General features: G+C 43.5%; 1 protein-coding gene across 2 annotated transcripts in view; it reads left to right on the forward strand.

Moving 5' to 3' along the window:
• Positions 1-19,343, forward strand: part of chchd6a (coiled-coil-helix-coiled-coil-helix domain containing 6a) — a 65,339-nt gene extending 45,996 nt beyond the window's left edge. For both annotated transcript variants that reach the window (XM_046344149.1, XM_046344150.1), the window contains one exon: positions 18,963-19,343. In XM_046344149.1, coding sequence (XP_046200105.1) covers positions 18,963-18,986 — 24 coding nt within the window. In that variant the 3' untranslated portion in view covers positions 18,987-19,343. The remainder of the gene's footprint in view (positions 1-18,962) is intronic.
• Positions 19,344-20,549: the final 1,206 nt, after the last annotated feature.

Consider the following 20,549-nt stretch of genomic DNA (forward strand, 5'->3'; position numbering starts at 1 on the left):
CTTGTTATTTGCCGACTACCTCAGACCACTCGTAGAACAGCTAAGTGCGTTGTTAGATGCTTTTCTGCCCTTCGCATCACTTTATACTGTTCACAGAAGATCTCTGCTAATCACAGAATCAAGTTTATCGGTCTCGCTGTGACTGCCGATATCGTCAGAGCGAAATCGACTACAAATACAAAGTTACCAATTGCAATTTTTACAATCCTAGGATAAAAAGAGGCTTCAAATGAAACTGAGATGACTGCAAAGATCAATACAGTATAGGCTACATATTTCTATCATATTGAAATGATTTTCAGCGTTCTCTCTGTGTGGTGTTTTGGGAACCGCATGTTACATCTTCGGTCGTTGTAGGAACGATGCATCGTTAAAACACCCGTAAGCTTAAGTTCCATCGCTATGGGGATGCTGGAACTTGTCTACAGGAGTGTATGCAGTCGTCAAAGTAAAGAGGTTTCTAGCCCCCAAGTCAAATCTGGCTCCCTTACAGTTTTATAGCCTCCTCTTCACAAGAGTGCTACCCCTAGATATAGAGATAGTTCCTTGAAGTTTGTGTACTAGCAGCATGATATTCTACTGTAAGAGTTGAAAGTGCACTTGATAATATATACATGCCAGGTACTGCACTGTTCTGGTCTGCTCTGGCTCTACACCGAGGAAAGCTCCAGGGCGCTCCAGCTCCTTGCATGGCAAGTACTCATAAAGCATGTGCTAATCAGCTCTGTGAACCTCCTCTCCTCCAGCCCTGTGCGTGTGCGTGCCATTCCATCGCACCAATCTGAGCCAACAAGGAACGTTCTCTCTACATTGGCCCAACTAGATAGAGGTTTGAAGTCGGGGATACCTTTTGAAGAGACTGTGAATCGCAAACCAGCCCCTCGTCCCTACCAACTCGCTTGGAGAGCCCTCCGTTGTCACGTGTTGCTGACAAAACTCAGAGGGGGAATTCAAGAGCGACGAGGAGATCAAATTAACCTTTCAACTTCGGGACACACTCGTGACTTTATTGAATTCAGTTCATATTCCACATTTAAATAATAAAACAAGCATGAAATTCTAATGGAAAAATATCCCCTATTGTTTTACAATATATATAAACCTCTATCATCAATCAATCAATAAAATGTATTTATGAAGCCCTTTTCACATCAGCAGATGTCACAAAGTGCTTATACAGAAAACCAGCCTAAAACCCCAACCAGCAAGCAATGTAGATGTGACTTAGCACGATGGCTAGGAAAAACTCCCCAGAAAGACAGGAACCTAGAGAAGAACCAGTAACAGTTTAACATTTAATTTGGGAGGTATTTCATATGTGCCAAGCCTTGAAATCAGACACAAGAAAATACAGGTGGCTTATAATTAGGCATGCCTCTCCATTATTTTGTGTGAAATTCCGCAATCTAAAAAATAAGATGGTGATGGGATACCACTGTGAAGCCGGCAGAGTAGCTGGCTCAGTCCAAGTGGCAATCGGAGGGTCTAATAAGCCCCTAAACCTTCCATCATTTTCACTCCCTCAGCTTTGGGACACTTGTGCATATGGCGGAGGCGCTCACAAATGGAGGGGCGAGGGGAAGGGGTGATTTGGGATTCAGCCTCTTATCTAAAAGTGATTTTTTTTTTTTTTGATTTTTTTTTTTTTGATTTGGTTTTAGTCATTTTAAAGTATATTGAATTTGCAGAGCAGTGAACATCATCATCATGGAGTGTTTTCTATCCATGTCTGAGGCCAGTTTGATGTAAACATGGTGTGGAACCAGAAGACTTTCCTATGAAATGCTGGTATCCCTTTCATACACAGACCAAAATCTGTCTAATTTACCATGCCTGCATTTTTATACCAGTTTTTTTTGTCCGTCTGAAAGGTGTAGGGGGAATATAAAACCCACCTGAAGATCTAGTCATGATTCCTGAATTTTTACAGAGCCTGTAACCAAAATATAGCTATATATTTCTGTGGGACTGGTTCTCTGTTTTTGCAAGTAAATTAATAAACACTTCCCGAAATAGAAATACAAACAGCCCCCATGGTTTAACAACACCCCCCCCCCCTCCCAATTTGCCAGTTACCCACTGATCTGTATAAACTGGGTATACCTGCAAATAAGTGGTCAATAAGGGTTTGTTTGAAAGGGGTCATATAAACATATTGTTTGCAGGTCTGAAATGGGTGTAGTCTAGTTACTGTATGATTTCATTGAAGTTAGTGTAGGAGGAGGCTGACCGTCCAGACCCACTGCAGACCTCACACACTGCCGTATTAATGCTCAGCAAGAAAAGGCATCTTCAGGTGTGTGTGTGTTGTGTATCTCCCCCTCTGTTTGGTGAAGATGGGCTTGGGTTAAGGTGATGGTTAGAGGGGAGGAACAGAGGCAGGCCTTATTAGAGAGGGGATGTCTGAGGCCAGAGCGGAGCCAGTGCTGTGGCGTCTGGGGAGGGGAGCGCGTGAGGCTAGGAGGAGGCTGGGAGGTGCCCACCATTGTCCCTGTCTCGGATAATGAGTTGAGATTGCCTGATCCGTCTCCACGCTCCGCTGGATTCTCAAGTAATTTACAGAGAGAGAGAGAGAAAGAGAGAGAGAGAGAGATGCCCTGACTTTGATGGTGATAGATGTTTTGAGCTTTCCTGCATTTAGCACAAAAGAAAAAGGTTGGAGGGAGAAAGAGACAGAGAAAGAGACAGGGAGCGATGAGAATGCGCTGGTTAGGGTAGCGTGTCTGATGCCGGATTGATGTTGCAGTACGACCAGGGTCGGTTTTAGACCTCAGAAACTTTTAATGCTGTTTTCTCGCTGTGCGCTCCCTTCTCAGTAGCCCAGACTTGGCATAGACCTCCAATGGAGGCTTTTGTGTTAAAGTCTGGGCATTATTCCCAAAGCCCCACTGTCAGCCTTGGGAAGGAGTGAGTGAACCTTCAACCCTCTGGCCTCCACCTGTCCTGCAGCAGTTTACACCTCCAGCCTGTGTTGAATGTGTTGGACTGCTTTATGCAGACTTTCCCTTTAGAGTAAATGCTCCAGTGTCTATTGTCTACCCCAAAAGTATTAGGTACAGCTGAAGTCGGAAGTTTACATACATCTTAGCCAAATACATTTTAACTCTGTTTTTCACAATTCCCGACATTTAATCCTAGTAAAAATTCACTGTCTTATGTCAGTTAGGATCACCACTTTATTTTAAGAATGTGACGTGTCAGAATAATAGAAGAGTGATTTATTTCAGTGTTTCTTTCTTTCATCACATTCCCAGTGGGTCAGAAGTTTACATACACTCAGTTAGTATTTGGTAGCATTGCCTTTTGAATTATTTAACTTGGGTCAAATGTTTCGGGTAGCCTTCCACAAGCTTCCCACAATAAGTTGGGTGAATGTTGGCCCATTCCTCCTGACAGAGCTGGTGTAACTGAGTCAGGTCTGTAGGCCTCCTTGCTAGCACACGCTTTTTCACTTCTGCCCACAAATGTTCTATAGGATTGAGGTCAGGGCTTTGCGATGGCCACACCAATACTTTGTTGTCCTTAAGCCATTTTGCCACAACTTTGGAAGTATGCTTGGGCTCATTGTCCATTTGGAAGACCCATTTGTGACCAAGCTTTAACTTCCTGACTGATGTCCTGAGATGTTGCTTCAATATATCCATATAATTGTCCATCCTCATGATTCCATCTATTTTGTGAAGTGCACCATGCCCTCCTGCAGCAAAGCAGGTGGTGTTCTTCGCTTGCAAGCCTCCCCCTTTTTCCTCCAAACAACGATGGTCATTATGGCCAAACAGTTCAAGTACAATATTTGTCCCCATGTGCAGTTGCAAACCGTAGTCTGGCTTTTTTTTATGGTGGTTTTGGAGCAGTGGCTTCTTCCTTGCTGAGCGGCCTTTCAGGTTATGTCGATATAGGACTCGTTTTACTGTGGATATAGATACTTTTGTACCTGTTTCCTCCAGCATCTTCACAAGGTCCTCTGCTGGGGCCTCCCGGGTGGCGCCGTGGTTAAGGGCGCTGTACTGCAGCGCCAGCTGTGCCATCAGAGTCCCTGGGTTCGCACCCAAGCTCTGTCGTAACCGGCCGCGACCGGGAGGTCCGTGGGGCGACGCACAATTGGCCTAGCGTCGTCCGGGAGGGCTTGGTCGGTAGGGATGTCCTTGTCTCATCGCGCACCAGCAACTCCTGTGGCGGGCCGGGCGCAGTGAGCGCTAACCAAGGTTGCCAGGTGCACGGTGTACCCTCCGACACATTGGTGCGGCTGGCTTCCGGGCTGGATGCGCGCTGTGTTAAGAAGCAGTACGGCTGGTTGGGTTGTGTATCGGAGGACGCATGACTTTCAACCCTCGTCTCTCCCGAGCCCGTACGGGAGTTGTAGCGATGAGACAAGATAGTAGCTACTACAACAATTGGATACCACAAAAAATGGGGAGAAAATGGGGTCAAATTCAAAAAAGATTGACCCCCTGTTGTTCTGGGATCGATTTGAACTTCCTGAGCGGTATGACGGCTGCGTGCTCCCATGGTGTTTATACTTGCGTGCTATTGTTTGTACAGATGAAGGTGGTACCTTCAGGTGTTTGGAAATTGCCCCCAAGGATGAACCAGACTTGTGGAGGTCTACAATTATTTTTCTGAGGTCTTGGCTGATTTCTTTTGATTTTCCCATGATGTCAAGCAAAGAGGCACTGATTTTGAAGGTAGGCCTTGAAATACATCCACAGGTACACCTCCAATTGACTCAAATGATGTCAATTAGCCAATCAGAAGCTTCTAAAGCCATGACATAATTTTCTGGAATTTTCCAAGCTTTTTAAAGGCATAGTCAACTTAGTATATGTAAACTTTTGACCCACTGGAATTGTGAAACAGTGAATTATAAGTCAAATAATTTGTCTGTAAACAATTGTTGGAAAAATGACTTGTCATGCACAAAGTAGATGTCCTAATCGACTTACCAAAACTATAGTTTAACAAGAAATTTGTGGAGTGGTCGAAAAACAAGTTTTAATGACTCCAACCTAAGTGTATGTAAACTTCTGACTCCAGCTGTATATTTGTCTAATGTACCCACATGGAGTGATATTCACCACCTTTTCTGTTTTATACAACTGCAGTTATTTTGTTTACAGTGTGTCTCACCTGGGTCGCTGGATGTCATTTAGTCATTTCATTATTATACATTACATTTCTTAAAATCGGTCACAGGAAAATCTATCATCAGTTAAATGTTTTCAATCAGAAGTTTTTATAAATCAATTCTTTACTTATTATTTTGGTTTGGGTATGTTTTCATTGGTGGTTCACGAAGCAAAATGTTTGGGAACCTCTGGCCTATAGGACAGTCTGTATTTGTTGCTGAGATTCTGTCTGCCTTTTTCTAACGGTGTGCTGCTCAGTTCTGACCTGTCCCTGTGCTGTCCGGAAGCTGCCACCTCATGTCTTAACCTACCTGAGCTCCTGATGTTGACAATTATGCAGCCTCAGCTCTCTGATTGGCTGCCCTGCGCTGTTGTCGATGCGGCAAGTTTATTTTCATTTCAGAGCCTGGGGTCACCGTCTTCGCCCCTGCCTGTCATAGGTCTCTGAGACACACAAGCTCCTCTGCCAGACCTACTCTAATCCTGTCAGCCTCACAAACACACTTTCTCTCTCTCCAGTGCGCACACGCACGCATCCAAACCTGCTCCTCGCCATCAGCCGTCAGCTCCACTGTCCATCAGGACACACTTTGTAGATTTACTGAGTGTGTTATGTTCGATCCGTTGGCAAGGGCAGAATATCCCCAGCAGCTTGGTTAACTAGCCAAGCTGTTGGACCCTTCCTGGTCTATGGAAGTTGAGAGACCACAACAGCAGGCCGGCAGGTCAACCACAACAGCAGGCCGGCAGGTCAACCACAACAGCAGGCCGGCACGTCAACCACAACAGCAGGCCGGCACGTCAACCACAACAGCAGGCCGGCAGGTCAACCACAACAGCAGCCCGGCAGGTCAACCACAAAAGCAGGCCGGCAGGTCAACCACAACAGCAGGTCAACCACAACAGCAGGCCGGCAGGTCAACCACAACAGCAGGCCGGCAGGTCAACCACAACAGCAGGTCAACCACAACAGCAGGCCGGCAGGTCAACCACAACAGCAGGCCGGCAGGTCAACCACAACAGCAGGCCGGCAGGTCAACCACAACAGCAGGCCGGCAGGTCAACCTATCTGCTTTGTAGCCTTGGGCGGGCCCCAGTGATCGAGGGCTGTTATTAACATGATTAATGGGAGTGTATGCTGTGTCTGAGGCTTTAATGATGTGTGAACAGATCAAATCAAGGCAAATGAACTCCGTATTTCCTCAGGATGACGTAGGTATGGTTCTACAGTAGATCTGAGGGAGCTGATGTTTTTAAGTTCAAGTGAGAAAAACCTATTGATCTGTGTTTTAGATTGAACTTATGCTGCAGGGCAGATATTACACTGTTAACACCCTGTCAACAGAGAGATGAGAAGAAATATAGGAACAAAAACAACAGATGAGAAATAAAGGTGAGCGGTAAGAAACAGAGCGGGAAAGAGAATAAGTACATGGACTAGGTCTCTTAAAGCAGGAGATGGAGGAGCTGGGAGTGAGAGAGAGGGGTGCCAGTCCAGGTCCCTCATCACTCAGTCTTAATGAAGAGCAATGTGTTCCTGGCTGCACAGGGCCTATACAGACCGCAGGCTTCTGTCCAACCAGACTGTCACACTGTAGTAACCACTGCACACAGCTGAATATGGACCAGACCAGTAGCTACACTTCTATAGCTGATTCCAGATAAGTAACTACAATTCTACAGCCAAAGCCTTCCATACTCTTCACATACATCTGCAACTTATAACATACTGTATCTCTAAATTCACACCAGTTAAACTTTTTGCCAGATGCAAAACTTCAAGAGCATAAGTAGGACAACAGTAAGACAAGTTGTACAACAAAGTTTCCCTGTCTAGTGGCACTTTACTTTCTTCACTTAGTTTTATTTCAGCCTTCTTTGGCAATTACATAGGTTAGTGTACCATCCATGTGTAGGGTGAAGAGGCTGTCACAGCTCTATGACCTCTTGTGATTCAGTCAGTGTCCAGTGAAGAGGGTGACAGTGGTGACAGCCAGACCATCGTCCTGTGAGAGAGAGCCAGTCCAGTGTGTTAGACTGAAGAGCCCCCTCTCTGCTCTCTGTGGCCCTCAGCAGAGCCTCATTAAAGAGGTAGGAGCCAGGCTGTGGAGGGACTGGCCCTAATCACTAGTTATCTATCTGACTGCAGCCCAGAACACACAGCAACACACACAGTAGAGGCATAGTCAACCAGGCCTGCAGTGGAGAATCATTCCAATTATTTCAATGTGAAACCCCAGCGCGGCGAGCACACTGGTGTGTGAAGTCAAACACGGCAGTCGGAGGTTGGAAACTTTGGCCTCTGTCTCTCTCTCTCTGTCTGTCTCTCTCTCTCTCTCTCTGTCTGTCTCTCTCTGTCTCTGTCTCTGTCTGTCTCTCTCTGTCTCTCTCTGTCTGTCTGTCTCTCTCTCTCTGTCTCTCTCTCTCTCTCTCTCTCTCCGTCTCTCTCTCTCTCTCTCTCTCTCTCTCTCTCTCTCTCTCTCTCTCTCTCTCTCTCTCTCTCTCTCTCTCTCTCTCTCTCTCTCATCATCAGAATCTGAGACAGAGACAGAGAGAGAGATGTTGTTGTAGTAGTAGTAGTATAAGGGGCAGGAGCTGTAATTGTGTTTTTCTGTTTGTGTTTGACCTCCAGGTATATCTCTCTTTTATGTTTCTTCCTCGTTCTTTCTTTCACAGTGGATTCACTGGTTTAATGTTCTTATTGTCTGAGGCGTCGTCATAAAAAGCCTTTCCCTCCTTTCAGACATGAATTGATCCAGGCTCGGAGAAGCAGCCAATCAGATCCAAGACCATTATCTCTCTGGCGTCACCTTGCTATTCGGCACATTGTTTTCAGACAACACAACATGCAATAACGGCACACTTGACTAGTGAATAGCACGGCGCATCGGGGGAAATTTGTTTCCAATTTAGTCTAACAATTGCAAAGGTTTATGTAATGTGTGTTTTTTAATGGTAGTTTGGTTTCAGTGCCTAAGTATTGTTCAAGGAAAGGGTATACTGGAACATTTCTGTTATAATGGTATTCTAGAGCAAGTCACAATCATGTTTTTCTTCCACAGACGAAAACAGAGAGGTAAATGTACAAGTGGATCGATTTGTTTTCTCTATCACAATACAAGATGTTGTGCGCATCTCTGCCTGTTTGGAGTAAAAAAGTCACTAAGGTCTTCCAACTTAGAACCCGGCATCTTCATTTGGTTCATAACCTGTGTTGTGTCTTTGGCATCATTAAAAGTGAAGACTTATTTTATCAAATCGATTCTCTGTAATTATTATTACGTGATTAAACTAATCATGTCAATGTAATTAACTAGGAAGTCGGGGCACCACGGAAAATCTTCAGATTACAAAGTTATAATTTTACGAATATAACTCTTCAAATATTTTAATATCTGATCAATTTGTCTTTAATGAATGAATTATTTCTTACCTCACGTTAGTCTCATTCCAAACATCGTAAATTGTTGGTTATCTGCACAATCCCAGCCTAAACTATGAATCATCCATACACCAATTGGCTTAATCATGTATTTACTAACTAACTAAATAATCACAGAAATGCATGAACAAGCAAACAGTAGATATTGGTTACTAACAATGATAGGGAATATCCCCTTGTGGGCTGAACCGATATGACGGCTTGGTGGACAAAGGGAAGGGGGTGTGAACTGAGAGAGCGGGAAAGACAAAATGGATCACTACACACTGGATAATTCTATTAATTGAAATGCTAATCCTTTGCACATGAAGGCTCGCTCATTCGGGAATAATTACAATCAATATATTTACGCCATTATGTAGTTGTCTTCTCTGTTGGAATCGTCAGTCAGTTCATCAGAGAGTCTCTGGCTACTCATGGTGGCGGCTCCTGATACTGTCTGTTGTATGGATAAGTCCATGGTTCTAAGAGTAGATGTTTCGGCGGTCGTCGGTATTCACATCCCAGGTTTACATAGTTTCTAGCTGCAGACTAGTAATTAGTATCTAAGTTTTGCTCTTATTCTGTAGGGATCGATAGTCTCAGCGTTTAACCGTTTCCAGCCGTGTAACCAATTCTCCACGTAGTATAGTTTTCTAGTTTTGGTACTCAAACCTGTACCACCTCAGCTTACACCGAGGTATGGGTGGTCTGAGAGGTTCATCTCACTCTGGAGATTCGTCCACGTCGGTCAGTGTTCTCGTACTAGATTTGCTACCTTTCCAGCTTCAGTCTGTTAACCACTTGCTCCTACCTGGCACGCAGGCGTCCCATCTAGAGCTCTGGAAATGCAAATGCGCTACGCTAAATGCTAATAGTATTAGTTAAAACTCAAACGTTCATTAAAATACACATGCAGGGTATTGAATTAAAGCTACACTCGTTGTGAATCCAGGCAACAAGTCAGATTTTTAAAATGCTTTTCGGCGAAAGCATGAGAAGCTATTATCTGATAGCATGTAACACCCCAAAAGACCCGCAGGGGACGTAAACAAAATAATTAGCATAGTCGGCGCTACACAAACCGCACAAATAAAATATAAAACATTCATTACCTTTGACCATCTTCTTTGTTGGCACTCCTAGATGTCCCATAATCACTATTGGGTCTTTTTTCGATTAAATCGGTCCATATATAGCCTAGATATCGATCTATGAAGACTGTGTGATAAATGGAAAAAAATAGCGTTTCATAACGTAACGTCATTTTTTTAAATTCAAAAAGTCGACGATAAACTTTCACAAAACACTTCGAAATACTTTTGTAATGCAACTTTAGGTATTAATAAACGTTAATAAGCGATCAAATTTATCACGAGACAAAGTGTTTTCTATAGGGGTCCGTCTTGAAATACTGTCCGTGTATTTCTCAACCAAAATATCCGGTCGGAGACCGGAAGAAATGGGCTGTCTCTTGTTCGTTTGACCAAGAAACAAATCCTAGGCAAATGACAAGACTGTTGACATCGTGTGGAAGCTGTAGGTACTGCAACCTCAGCCATATTTAATGTCTTTCGCCCATAACAATGGGTTGAAGCGGCGGATGGATATATTTTTCCACTTTCAGTGATCAGATTTTCCTTCACTTTCCAATGAAACGCACGTTCTGTTAAAGTCACAGCCGTGATTTAACCAGTTTTATAAACGTCTGAGTGTTTTCTATCCACACATACTAATCATATGCATATACTATATTCCTGGCATGAGTAGCAGGGCGCTGAAATGTTGCACGATTTTTAACAGAATGTTCGAAAAAGTATAGGGTAGACTGAAGTTAAGCTGTAATCTAGGACTCACTTCTTCTTGGGTGATCAATAGTTCAGAGTTCATACTATTTCACGTGTAGTGCAAGCTGTCACGTTTCCTGGCCTGTATGGTTGAAATTAGAATTAGCCCTTTTTAAATGTCCTCCCATATTTGGAATTTAGGTGACATTGGGTCATGGGGGCTTTTATAGAAATTTAGAAAAGGGGCTGGTTCATAATTTACAACCAATGCCTATTCACTTGGGGCTTGGCTCCTGACAGTTAAACTTTACAATGAAGGCAAATTCTCTCATTTTAAAAGGTTAACATCACATTACATCATTTCACAAGTAGTTTCATCTTTACTCATTCATATTATACAATAATTAGATGCAAGCCTCATAAATGAGAAACCTGTATAAACAGAGTTAGGGTAATGTGGCTGTATTGTCTTTCATGAGGTCACAAACATAAAACAAAATGGACCGGGTCGTAGCTGGCTTCTCCACCGAACCGTTTACACATTCTCCAAAATATGGATATTGTTCAATTCTCAAATTCTGGAATGTAGTAGAATTTGGCAGGAGTTCCTTTGTTCTACTGTGAAACACTCTCTCTCCATACTGCATGGCCAGGGAGTCTCTTTACGGAATTTATGATTTGGGGGTTAAGTTATAAAACTGCCTCCCCTCCTAACAGGAGAAGGGGGTTGTTCACATCTCTGCTAGCCAACTCACTGAAAGGGCTAGCGTCATGACACCTGCCTCATCACAATCACAGTGTTAACCTCTTCACCCAGCCACTGATGTAAAGTGTCTCCCCTGCCGTTCATGAAAGAGTCTGGCTTTTGTTTTTCTGTACTGTAATTTGCTGTGCTGTGCACTACAGTAACACTACTATAATGGGACTTATAAGCACTCATTTTTGCACTCTGTTTTTTTGTGTTGGTTCTCTGTTTCTTTATCCCCCTCTCTTCTTTCAGTCTCGGTCTTTCTCATTTCTCACTCTGTTTCTTTATCTCCCTCTCTTCTTTCAGTCTCGGTCTTTCTCATTTCTCACTCTGTTTCTTTATCCCCCTCTCTTCTTTCAGTCTCGGTCTTTCTCATTTCTCACTCTGTTTCTTTATCTCCCTCTCTTCTTTCAGTCTCTGTCTTTCTCATTTCTCACTCTGTTTCTTTATCTCCCTCTCTTCTTTCAGTCTCTGTCTTTCTCATTTCTCACTCTGTTTCTTTATCCCCCTCTCTTCTTTCAGTCTCGGTCTTTCTCATTTCTCACTCTGTTTCTTTATCTCCCTCTCTTCTTTCAGTCTCGGTCTTTCTCATTTCTCACTCTGTTTCTTTATCCCCCTCTCTTCTTTCAGTCTCGGTCTTTCTCATTTCTCACTCTGTTTCTTTATCTCCCTCTCTTCTTTCAGTCTCTGTCTTTCTCATTTCTCACTCTGTTTCTTTATCTCCCTCTCTTCTTTCAGTCTCTGTCTTTCTCATTTCTCACTCTGTTTCTTTATCCCCCTCTCTTCTTTCAGTCTCGGTCTTTCTCATTTCTCACTCTGTTTCTTTCTCCCTCTCTTCTTTCAGTCTCTGTCTTTCTCATTTCTCACTCTGTTTCTTTATCTCCCTCTCTTCTTTCAGTCTCTGTCTTTCTCATTTCTCACTCTGTTTCTTTATCTCCCTCTCTTCTTTCAGTCTCTGTCTTTCTCATTTCTCACTCTGTTTCTTTATCTCCCTCTCTTCTTTCAGTCTCTGTCTTTCTCATTTCTCACTCTGTTTCTTTATCTCCCTCTTCTTTCAGTCTCTGTCTTTCTCATTTCTCACTCTGTTTCTTTATCTCCCTCTTCTTTCAGTCTCTGTCTTTCTCATTTCTCACTCTGTTTCTTTATCTCCCTCTTCTTTCAGTCTCTGTCTTTCTCATTTCTCACTCTGTTTCTTTATCTCCCTCTTCTTTCAGTCTCTGTCTTTCTCATTTCTCACTCTGTTTCTTTATCTCCCTCTTCTTTCAGTCTCTGTCTTTCTCATTTCTCACTCTGTTTCTTTATCTCCCTCTTCTTTCAGTCTCTGTCTTTCTCATTTCTCACTCTGTTTCTTTATCTCCCTCTTCTTTCAGTCTCTGTCTTTCTCATTTCTCACTCTGTTTCTTTATCTCCCTCTTCTTTCAGTCTCTGTCTTTCTCATTTCTCACTCTGTTTCTTTATCTCCCTCTCTTCTTTCAGTCTCTGTCTTTCTCATTTCTCACTCTGTTTCCTTCGCTTTCTCAGCCCACATTAATTTATTCAGCTTCACCTCGCCTGCCCCTTGTTAGGACCAGAGAAAGCACCCCGTCTCACATACTGTATGGTCTTCCCAACCTCTAGTACTGTCAAGCTGGCACACACAGTGCATTTGGAAAGTATTCAGACCCCTTCCCTTTTTCCATATTTTGTTACGTTACAGACTTGTTCTAAAATGGATTAAATACATTTTTTTCTTCCTCAATCTTTATTTTATTTAACCTTTATTTAACTAGGCAAGTCAGTTGAGAACAAATTCTTATTTATAATGATGGCCTATCGTGGAACAGTGGGTTAACTGCCTTGTTCAGGGGTTAGAACGACAACTTTTCAGTTACTGGTCCAACGCTCTAACCACTACCCCTTAATGGCAAAGTGAAAACAAGTTTTTATGAATATTTGCAAATGTATTAAAAATAAAAGATGGAAATACCTTATTTACATAAGTATTCAGACCCTTTGCTATGAGATTCGAAATTGAGCTCAGGTGCATCCTGATTCCATTGATCATCTTTGAGATGTTTCTACAACTTAATTGGAGTCCACCTGTGGTAAATTCAATTGATTGGACATGATTTGGAAAGGCACACACCTGTCTATATAAGGTCCCACAGTTACAATGCATGTCAGAGCAAAAACCAAGCCATGACGTTGAAGGAATTATCCGTTGAGCTCCAAGACAGGATTGTGTCAAAACACAGATCTGGGGAGGGGTACCTAAAATGTCTGCAGCATTGAAGGTCCCCAGGAACACAGCCTCCATCATTCTTAAATGGAAGAAGTTTGGAACCACCAAGACTCTTCCTGAAGCTGGCCGCCCGGCCAAACTAAGCAATCAGGGGAGAAGGTCCTTGGTCATGGAGGTGACAAGAACCTTATGGTCACTCTGACAGAAGGACAACCATCTCTGCAGCATTCAACCAATCATGCCATTATGGTAGATTGACCTGACGGAAGACACTCCTCAGATAAAGGCACATGTCAGCCCGCTTGGAGTTTGCCAAAAGGCACCTAAAGGACTGTCAGACCATGAGAAACAAGATTCTCTGGTCTGATGAAACCAAGATTGAACTATTTGGCCTGAATGCCAAGTGTCACGTCTGGAGGAAACCTGGCACCACCGCTACGGTGAAGCGTTGTTGTGGCAGCATCATGCTATGGGGATGTTTTTCAGCAGCACGGACTGGGAGACTAGTCAGGATCAAGGGAAAGATTAACAGAGCAAAGTATAGCGAGATCTTTGATGAAATTCTGCTCCAGAGTGCTCAGAACCTCAGACTGGGGTGAAGCTTCACCTTCCAACATGACAACGACCCTAAACACACAGCCAAGACGACGCAGGTGGCTTCGGGATAAGTCTCTGAATATCCTTGAGTTGCTCAGCCAGTGCCCAGATTTAAACCGTATCGAACATCTCTGGAGAGACCTGAAAATAGTTGTGCCGCGACAATCCCCATCCAACCTGACAGCGCCTAAGAGGTTCTGCAGAGAAGAATGGGAGAAATTCCCCCAAAGCAGGTGTGCCAAGCTTGTACCCAAGAAGACTGAAGGCTGTAATCACTGCCAAAGGTGCTTCAACAAACTATTTTGACTTTATTTATTTTTAACCTTTATTTAACTAGGCAAGTCAGTTAAGAACAAATTCTTATTTACAATGACAGCCTTCCGGGGAACAGTGGGTTAACTGCCTTGTTCAGGGGCAATACAAAAAATGTTTTGCTTTGTTATTGTGTGTAGATTAATGTGGAACAAAAACTATTTAATCAATTTTTGAATAAGGCTGTAACGTAACAAAATATGTAAAATGTCAAGGTTCTGAATACTTTCCGAATGCCTTCCAGGATACACTGGTAGAGCATGGCGCTTGTAACGCCAGGGTAGTGGGTTCGATCCCCGGGACCACCCATACGTAGAATGTATGCACACATGACTGTAAGTCGCTTTGGATAAAAGCGTCTGCTAAATGGCATATATTATTATTATTATTATATTATACTGACGAATGATAAAGCTATATCTCACCTGGAGTAGTTTCTACCACGGCAAAGTGGTCTAGCATTAACAGTGATGTGTTAAACATTGTCTTGCTCTACCCCTTCCCCTCTCTCTCTCTTTCCCTTTTCTCTGCTCTATCTCTTTTGTTGTTTCACTGAGTGCTATCGAACAGCACATCAAGATGAATCCAAAGCCGCCATTTTGGGCTTTCATTAGCGCCGTGGCCCAGGCGGCACCGTCAACACAAAGCTTTCAAACGTCCATCAGTGAAGGGATGGACACAATGGGCTCCAGGGGTTGCTGGCTGACCTTTCCACAGAGCCTCTCCTCTTGTGCCACCAGCCTCTCTCTTTCTCTGTTTCTCTCTCTCTCTGTCGATCTGTGTGATAGATCAGATCATAACACAGGTCCAGGGCCCACGTATTGTGGAGTTGAAAGCCACCTCAAACGCTGAACAATCGGCACGCTTTTCTGTAGCGCATTTCACAGAATGCCTGTGCCTGGGGTTGGACCCTTCTTTATCCCCGTGGGTGAAAGGCTGTGTAAAGCCCCCAGCTGAGATAAATGTACAGCCTGCCTGGCCGTCTGGGGGAGGGTTACCTTCAAATAATTTCTCCCCTTTTCTAAAATGTTTTAGTAAAATAAACGTGTTGGTTGTTTTTTGTGGCATCCTGACTTCCCCACCCAAGGCTGTGTTGATGTGCTCACTTTCATGTGCAACTTCAAAGCAATTGATCCCTCTCCTCGTCAATACAATCATCAGAAATAATACATCTAAAATAGTCAATAATACATCAGGGGCTAGGAGCAGCTATCTCTCCACACAGGAAAGCTCTTAGTGGAAAAACAGGCACTTGCATCACATCTCTGGGAAAAAAATGTCCTTGCCTGCCTGTCTCTGTGGCGGAGTGGAGGTTATCGCCCAGGAATTCCAATTGCCTGCCAGTCATCAGATAAGATGAATTTCCAATTGAGCTAAGCCTTTGCCATGGAGAAAGGACGAGTGCTCGGTTCCTTTCCTTTATGCCCCAAAACTATCTGAGCAGAAAATAAATGCCATTGCCCCTGCCATGGAGGAATCAGGCTAGTATAAATTTCTTCTCAGATGGAATGTTGTCACCAGATGGTTGAGATATGTTCCTGGCTGTAAAAATGGACTGCTTTCTAAACTGACTGTGTATCGGTGACATACAGCATAAATTCACTTTCCATAAATTCTGGAAGTTACAAAATAATTATTTATTTTTAATTGATAAAGATTAAAGAATATAAGAGTCTAATCATCAATAATGTACAGACACTCCTTTTCACTCTCTACCTTCAGCTGGTTAGATGTCTCTGTCTGGACACGCAGGTTAGCCTTTTGGCATGAATTGTGTTCTGGAGGCAGCTCTGCAGAGTGGTCACTTGCTGGCACAGCCACAAAGTTATACAATCTGATTTTAAACTTTAACCCTAACCTTAACCACACTGCTAACCTTAATGCCTAACCCTAACCATAAATTAAGTTTGTTTTCATAAACTTTTGCAATATAGACAATTTAGACTTTGCAGCTGGCCTATCCAAGGGGAAATCGCTCGGTTCTGACTCTAGGACACAAAACAGCATCACACCGATTTAACATCACTCCCAGACACAGTCACAGAGGTCATAGTTTGCATGTACAGTGGCAAGAAAAAGTATGTGAACCCTTTTGAATTACCTGGATTCCTGCATAAATTGGTAATCAAATTTGATCCAAGTCACAACAATAGACAAACATAGTGTGCCGTCCTGCGAAGATGACTGCAAGAGCACAGCGCAGTATGCTCAATGAGGTTAAGAAGAATCCTAGAGTGACAATTAAAGACTTACAGAAATCTCTGGAACATGCTAACATCTCTGTTGATGAGTCTACGATACATAAAACACTAACCGAGAATGGTGTTCATAGGACACCATGGAAGAAGCCACTGCAGTCCAAAAAAAACCCATTGCTGCACGTCTGAAATTTGCAAAAGTGCACCTGGATGTTCCACAGCACTACTGGCAAAATATTTTGTGGACAGATGAAACTAAAGTTTAGTTGTTTGGAAGGAACACCACACTATGTGTGGAGAAAAGAAGGCACAACACACCAACATCAAAACTTAATCCCAACTGTAAAGTATGGTGGAGGGAGCATCATGGTTTTGGGCTGCTTTGCTGCCTCAGGGCCTAGACAGTTTGCTATCATAGAGATATAAATTCATTCCCAAGTTTATCAAGACATTTTGCAGGAGAATGTTAGGCGATCTGTCCGCCAATTGAAGCTCAACAACAGAACGGCCTCAACAGAAGAAAATATGCCTTCTGGAGTGGTCCAGTCAGAGTCCTGACCTCAACCCGATTGAGATGCTGTGACATAACCTCAAGAGATTCGTTCACACCAGACATCCCAAGAATATTGCTGAACTGAAACAGTTTTGTGAAGAGGAATGGTCCAAAATTAGTTCTGACCGTTGTGCAGGTCTGATCCGCAACTACAGAAAACGTTTGCTTGAGGTTATTGCTGCAAAAGGAGGGTCAACCAGTTATTAAATCCAAGAGTTCACATACTTTTCCCACCCTGCACTGTGAATGCTTACAGTGTGTTCAAAAAAGACATGAAAACGTATAATTGTTTGTGTTATTAGTTTAAGCAGACTGTTTGTCTCTTGTTGTGACCTAGATGAAGATCAGATAACATTTTATGACCAATTTATGGTCAAGGGTTCACATACTTCTTCTTGCCACTGTGTGTTCTCTTCTGGGCTGACCTCTCATCACTGTGGTGATTATTTAGAGGTCAGCGGTCAACATGCTGCTGTCTGACCTCAGTGGTCAGAGCTTCCTGCTGAGGAAAACCTCTTAGCTAATCAACACTGACCCTACAACAGCTCAAACACTACTATAGCCCCCACGAGGGCTATAGGGGAACCTATTACATTTTTAAAGGTGTGTGTCTGTTTGTCTGTAAGTGTGTTTAACGGTATTGTGTTGACTCTGACTGGGGTTTGAGTTAGTCAATAGATATCCCCCCCCAGATAAAGTGAAACAAGTGCGCACTTGCAGAGCATGTATTCACACTGTGGGAACTGAATTGGCAAGCTCTGCAAGTCTCTCCCTGACACACACACACACATACTTTCCCTGCAGGTGGAGGCGTTGGTTTGTGGCGAGCAGCCACGTCCCTCACGATGTGCTCTGATGGGATGTGTTGTGGTCTTGGTCATGACGTAAGGCGTATTGATTCTGCTGCTCTCTGATTGGCTGTGGGTCTCGGCAGGCTTCTCAGTGTGTCCTAACCTCACGCTGCAAGGTCAATATCCCATTCTGCCTCCTGCCTAGTTCCTGCCTGGTTCCTGCCTGGCCTGCCAAGGTTCCGAACGTTGTTCCAGATGAACCTCTGTAACATGCCGTTATTCCTGCCCCCTCTGCAGCAGCACTTTGCTCTTCATGCTTGGCCCTGTCGGTCTGTTGAGTGTCTGGATGCTTTCAGAGCTCAGGCCAAATGAATACATGAGGACGCAGGAAGTGCTCTATGAATCACCTGGAACCAATTTCTGCACCAAATCTAGTTATGATGCTGTCAGAGCCTACAGTAACCACTGGGCACAGACTCTTGTTCAACGTTTAGTTTTGATTTACATTTGGTTGAGGTGTCAACTAATGTGAATTCATGGTGAAATCAACCAAAATGTCAACATGTCATTGGATTCACATAGATTTATATTTTAAATGGTTTGGGAACAACATTGATTTCATTTAACCCGTTTTGCCCAGTGGGTACATTCTAGAAACGTTTTTAAAAGACTAAGGCCATCACTGGCATGCTAATGATTTTTTTCCAATTTCTTTCCATCTTTGCTTCTTTCTCTGAATGAATGGACAAACTGTGGCTGTACGGTATGCTTCTTTGTTGTTGTCAGAGATGGAGAGGTCTTCTCCAACAGTAATCTATGAGTACTCGCCATGAAAGTGCCAGTGGTTCCGCCCCACCGAGAGAATCACTACAATTACCTGACCTGACCATAGACATCATTCGGGCTGACTTTTGGTGGGTGCTGATTTAGAAGAGAGACTCCTCCCCCTAGTCACACATACTATTCACACCCCTGACCTTAGCGTCACAGCACTAAGGTCAGGGGGCGGGGCAGACGTTATTATCTAATGGACAGGTTTGACAGAGGAGTGGAAATCATGGTGCTCGCCTTACAAGACAGAAGGAGGTCACGGGCTGGGTAGACATTTTGTTAACAATTGAGCTGAAGTGAGTTTGAAAACGTGTGTGTTGGGTTGTGTATTGATCTGAAGTATTGGTGATTTGACATTGTCCTCTCCTTGTTTTCAGAACCTGCTGGTAAACCATGGATGAAGAGCAGTGGAAAGGCTGAATGAAACTCATGTCCATGAACAGTTTTACTGCAGCACAATACTGGCACTTCCAAATGTCTCGCTGATTCATATTTCTGGGCAAAGAGCTGCTTTGGTGTTAACATAATGCCTTTTATACATTGTTTTAATCATTTTATCTTCATTTTGAAGTTGCACTACGTAGATGCTACTGTACATTTTACAGGGTAAAATAGATATTTGAAAGAGGACTGACTGGTTTTAAGTTGTATTTTGTTTTGTATTTTTTAACAGTATACTCAGGACTTCCTGACCATTTATCAAGTTTCTATCATATCCATTCCATTATTTCATCAATTAAAGCATATCCCTATGCTGATGTCTGTCTGGTTCTTGGTTTGGCTATAGCTGTGCCTGTATAGTACTTGTAAGTGGCTATATTGAACCACTTTCTTCTGTTTCTTTGTAAAACTCAGAACGCACGTAGAAGGCAACACATTTCTTCTTGGTCATTCATTCTCTTTTCTCTTGACATTTATTCTCGTTCTGTTTCTTGGCGTTTATTCTCGTTCTCTTGGCATTTACTCTTGTTCTCTTTCTTAATATTTATTCTCGTTCTGTTTCTTGACATTTATTCTTACTCCGTTTCTTGCCGTTTTATTCATAGAGAAAATATGTCATCCTGTGATAGATGTGTTTCTGGGGTTGCCGTGGCAACAGGAGAGTGAGGGTGGGTAGTAGATGATAACCCTGGTGTCTGTTGGAAAGACCAGCTCATACAGGTGTTTGACTGCCTGAGAGCATGTTATCCAGCCCACCAGAGACGCTCCCCTCTCTATTCAAAGGGGAAACCATCAAGGCAGTTTAATTTTGGTATGACAGAGATGAGACGTGGTCAAGAAGAAGCGGTGTTACACCTCACCAGTGGTTTAAACAACTGGGAAGTGCCTCAACCACAGAAGCACCCATCCCCATTTGGCTGTCATCACAAAGATCAAGTGGTGTTTCCTATTGGTCCAATTCATTAAAGCACTGCTAAAAGTCATACTTCTGAGAGGAATACTGTCTGTACTCCTAGGAGGGGAGGCTGTGATTGATCTCAGAGCAGGGGGTTTTCACGTCAAGCCGTGGTGACAGAATTTGTAGCCTGACATGAAGGGGTGGATGGGTGCATAACAGACGCAGAACAGGACGACGGAGCCTCAATCTTTCTGCCATGCGTCTCTTATGAGGAGCGCTGCCTTTCATAAGGTTCTCAATCAGAGTGCTGTGAGGAGTGACAGGGTAAAGCAGACTCACAGGCCACCATAATAACCTTGTAACAACAGTAGTACTATTGTCTTGGACACCCCCACATGTGCCTGACATTTTGAGGATGATAACCCTTTGGGCAAACTGTGGGAGGTGGTGGGCTGCTCCGGGCTGTGTTATTAGAGGAGCACTGCCTTATCCAGTCATATCACTGGGGCTGCCGGGAGGAGGAGTCCACAAAGGCTAGGCACACCCAGCTGACATTTATCCTCAAATACCAGGCTACACAGACCCCCCCCAGTTCACTTATTAGCTCTTCTGCCTGCTCTGTGTG

This window comes from Oncorhynchus gorbuscha, linkage group LG03, assembly GCF_021184085.1.
Source record: "Oncorhynchus gorbuscha isolate QuinsamMale2020 ecotype Even-year linkage group LG03, OgorEven_v1.0, whole genome shotgun sequence".
In the NCBI taxonomy this organism is placed as follows: Eukaryota; Metazoa; Chordata; class Actinopteri; order Salmoniformes; family Salmonidae; genus Oncorhynchus; species Oncorhynchus gorbuscha.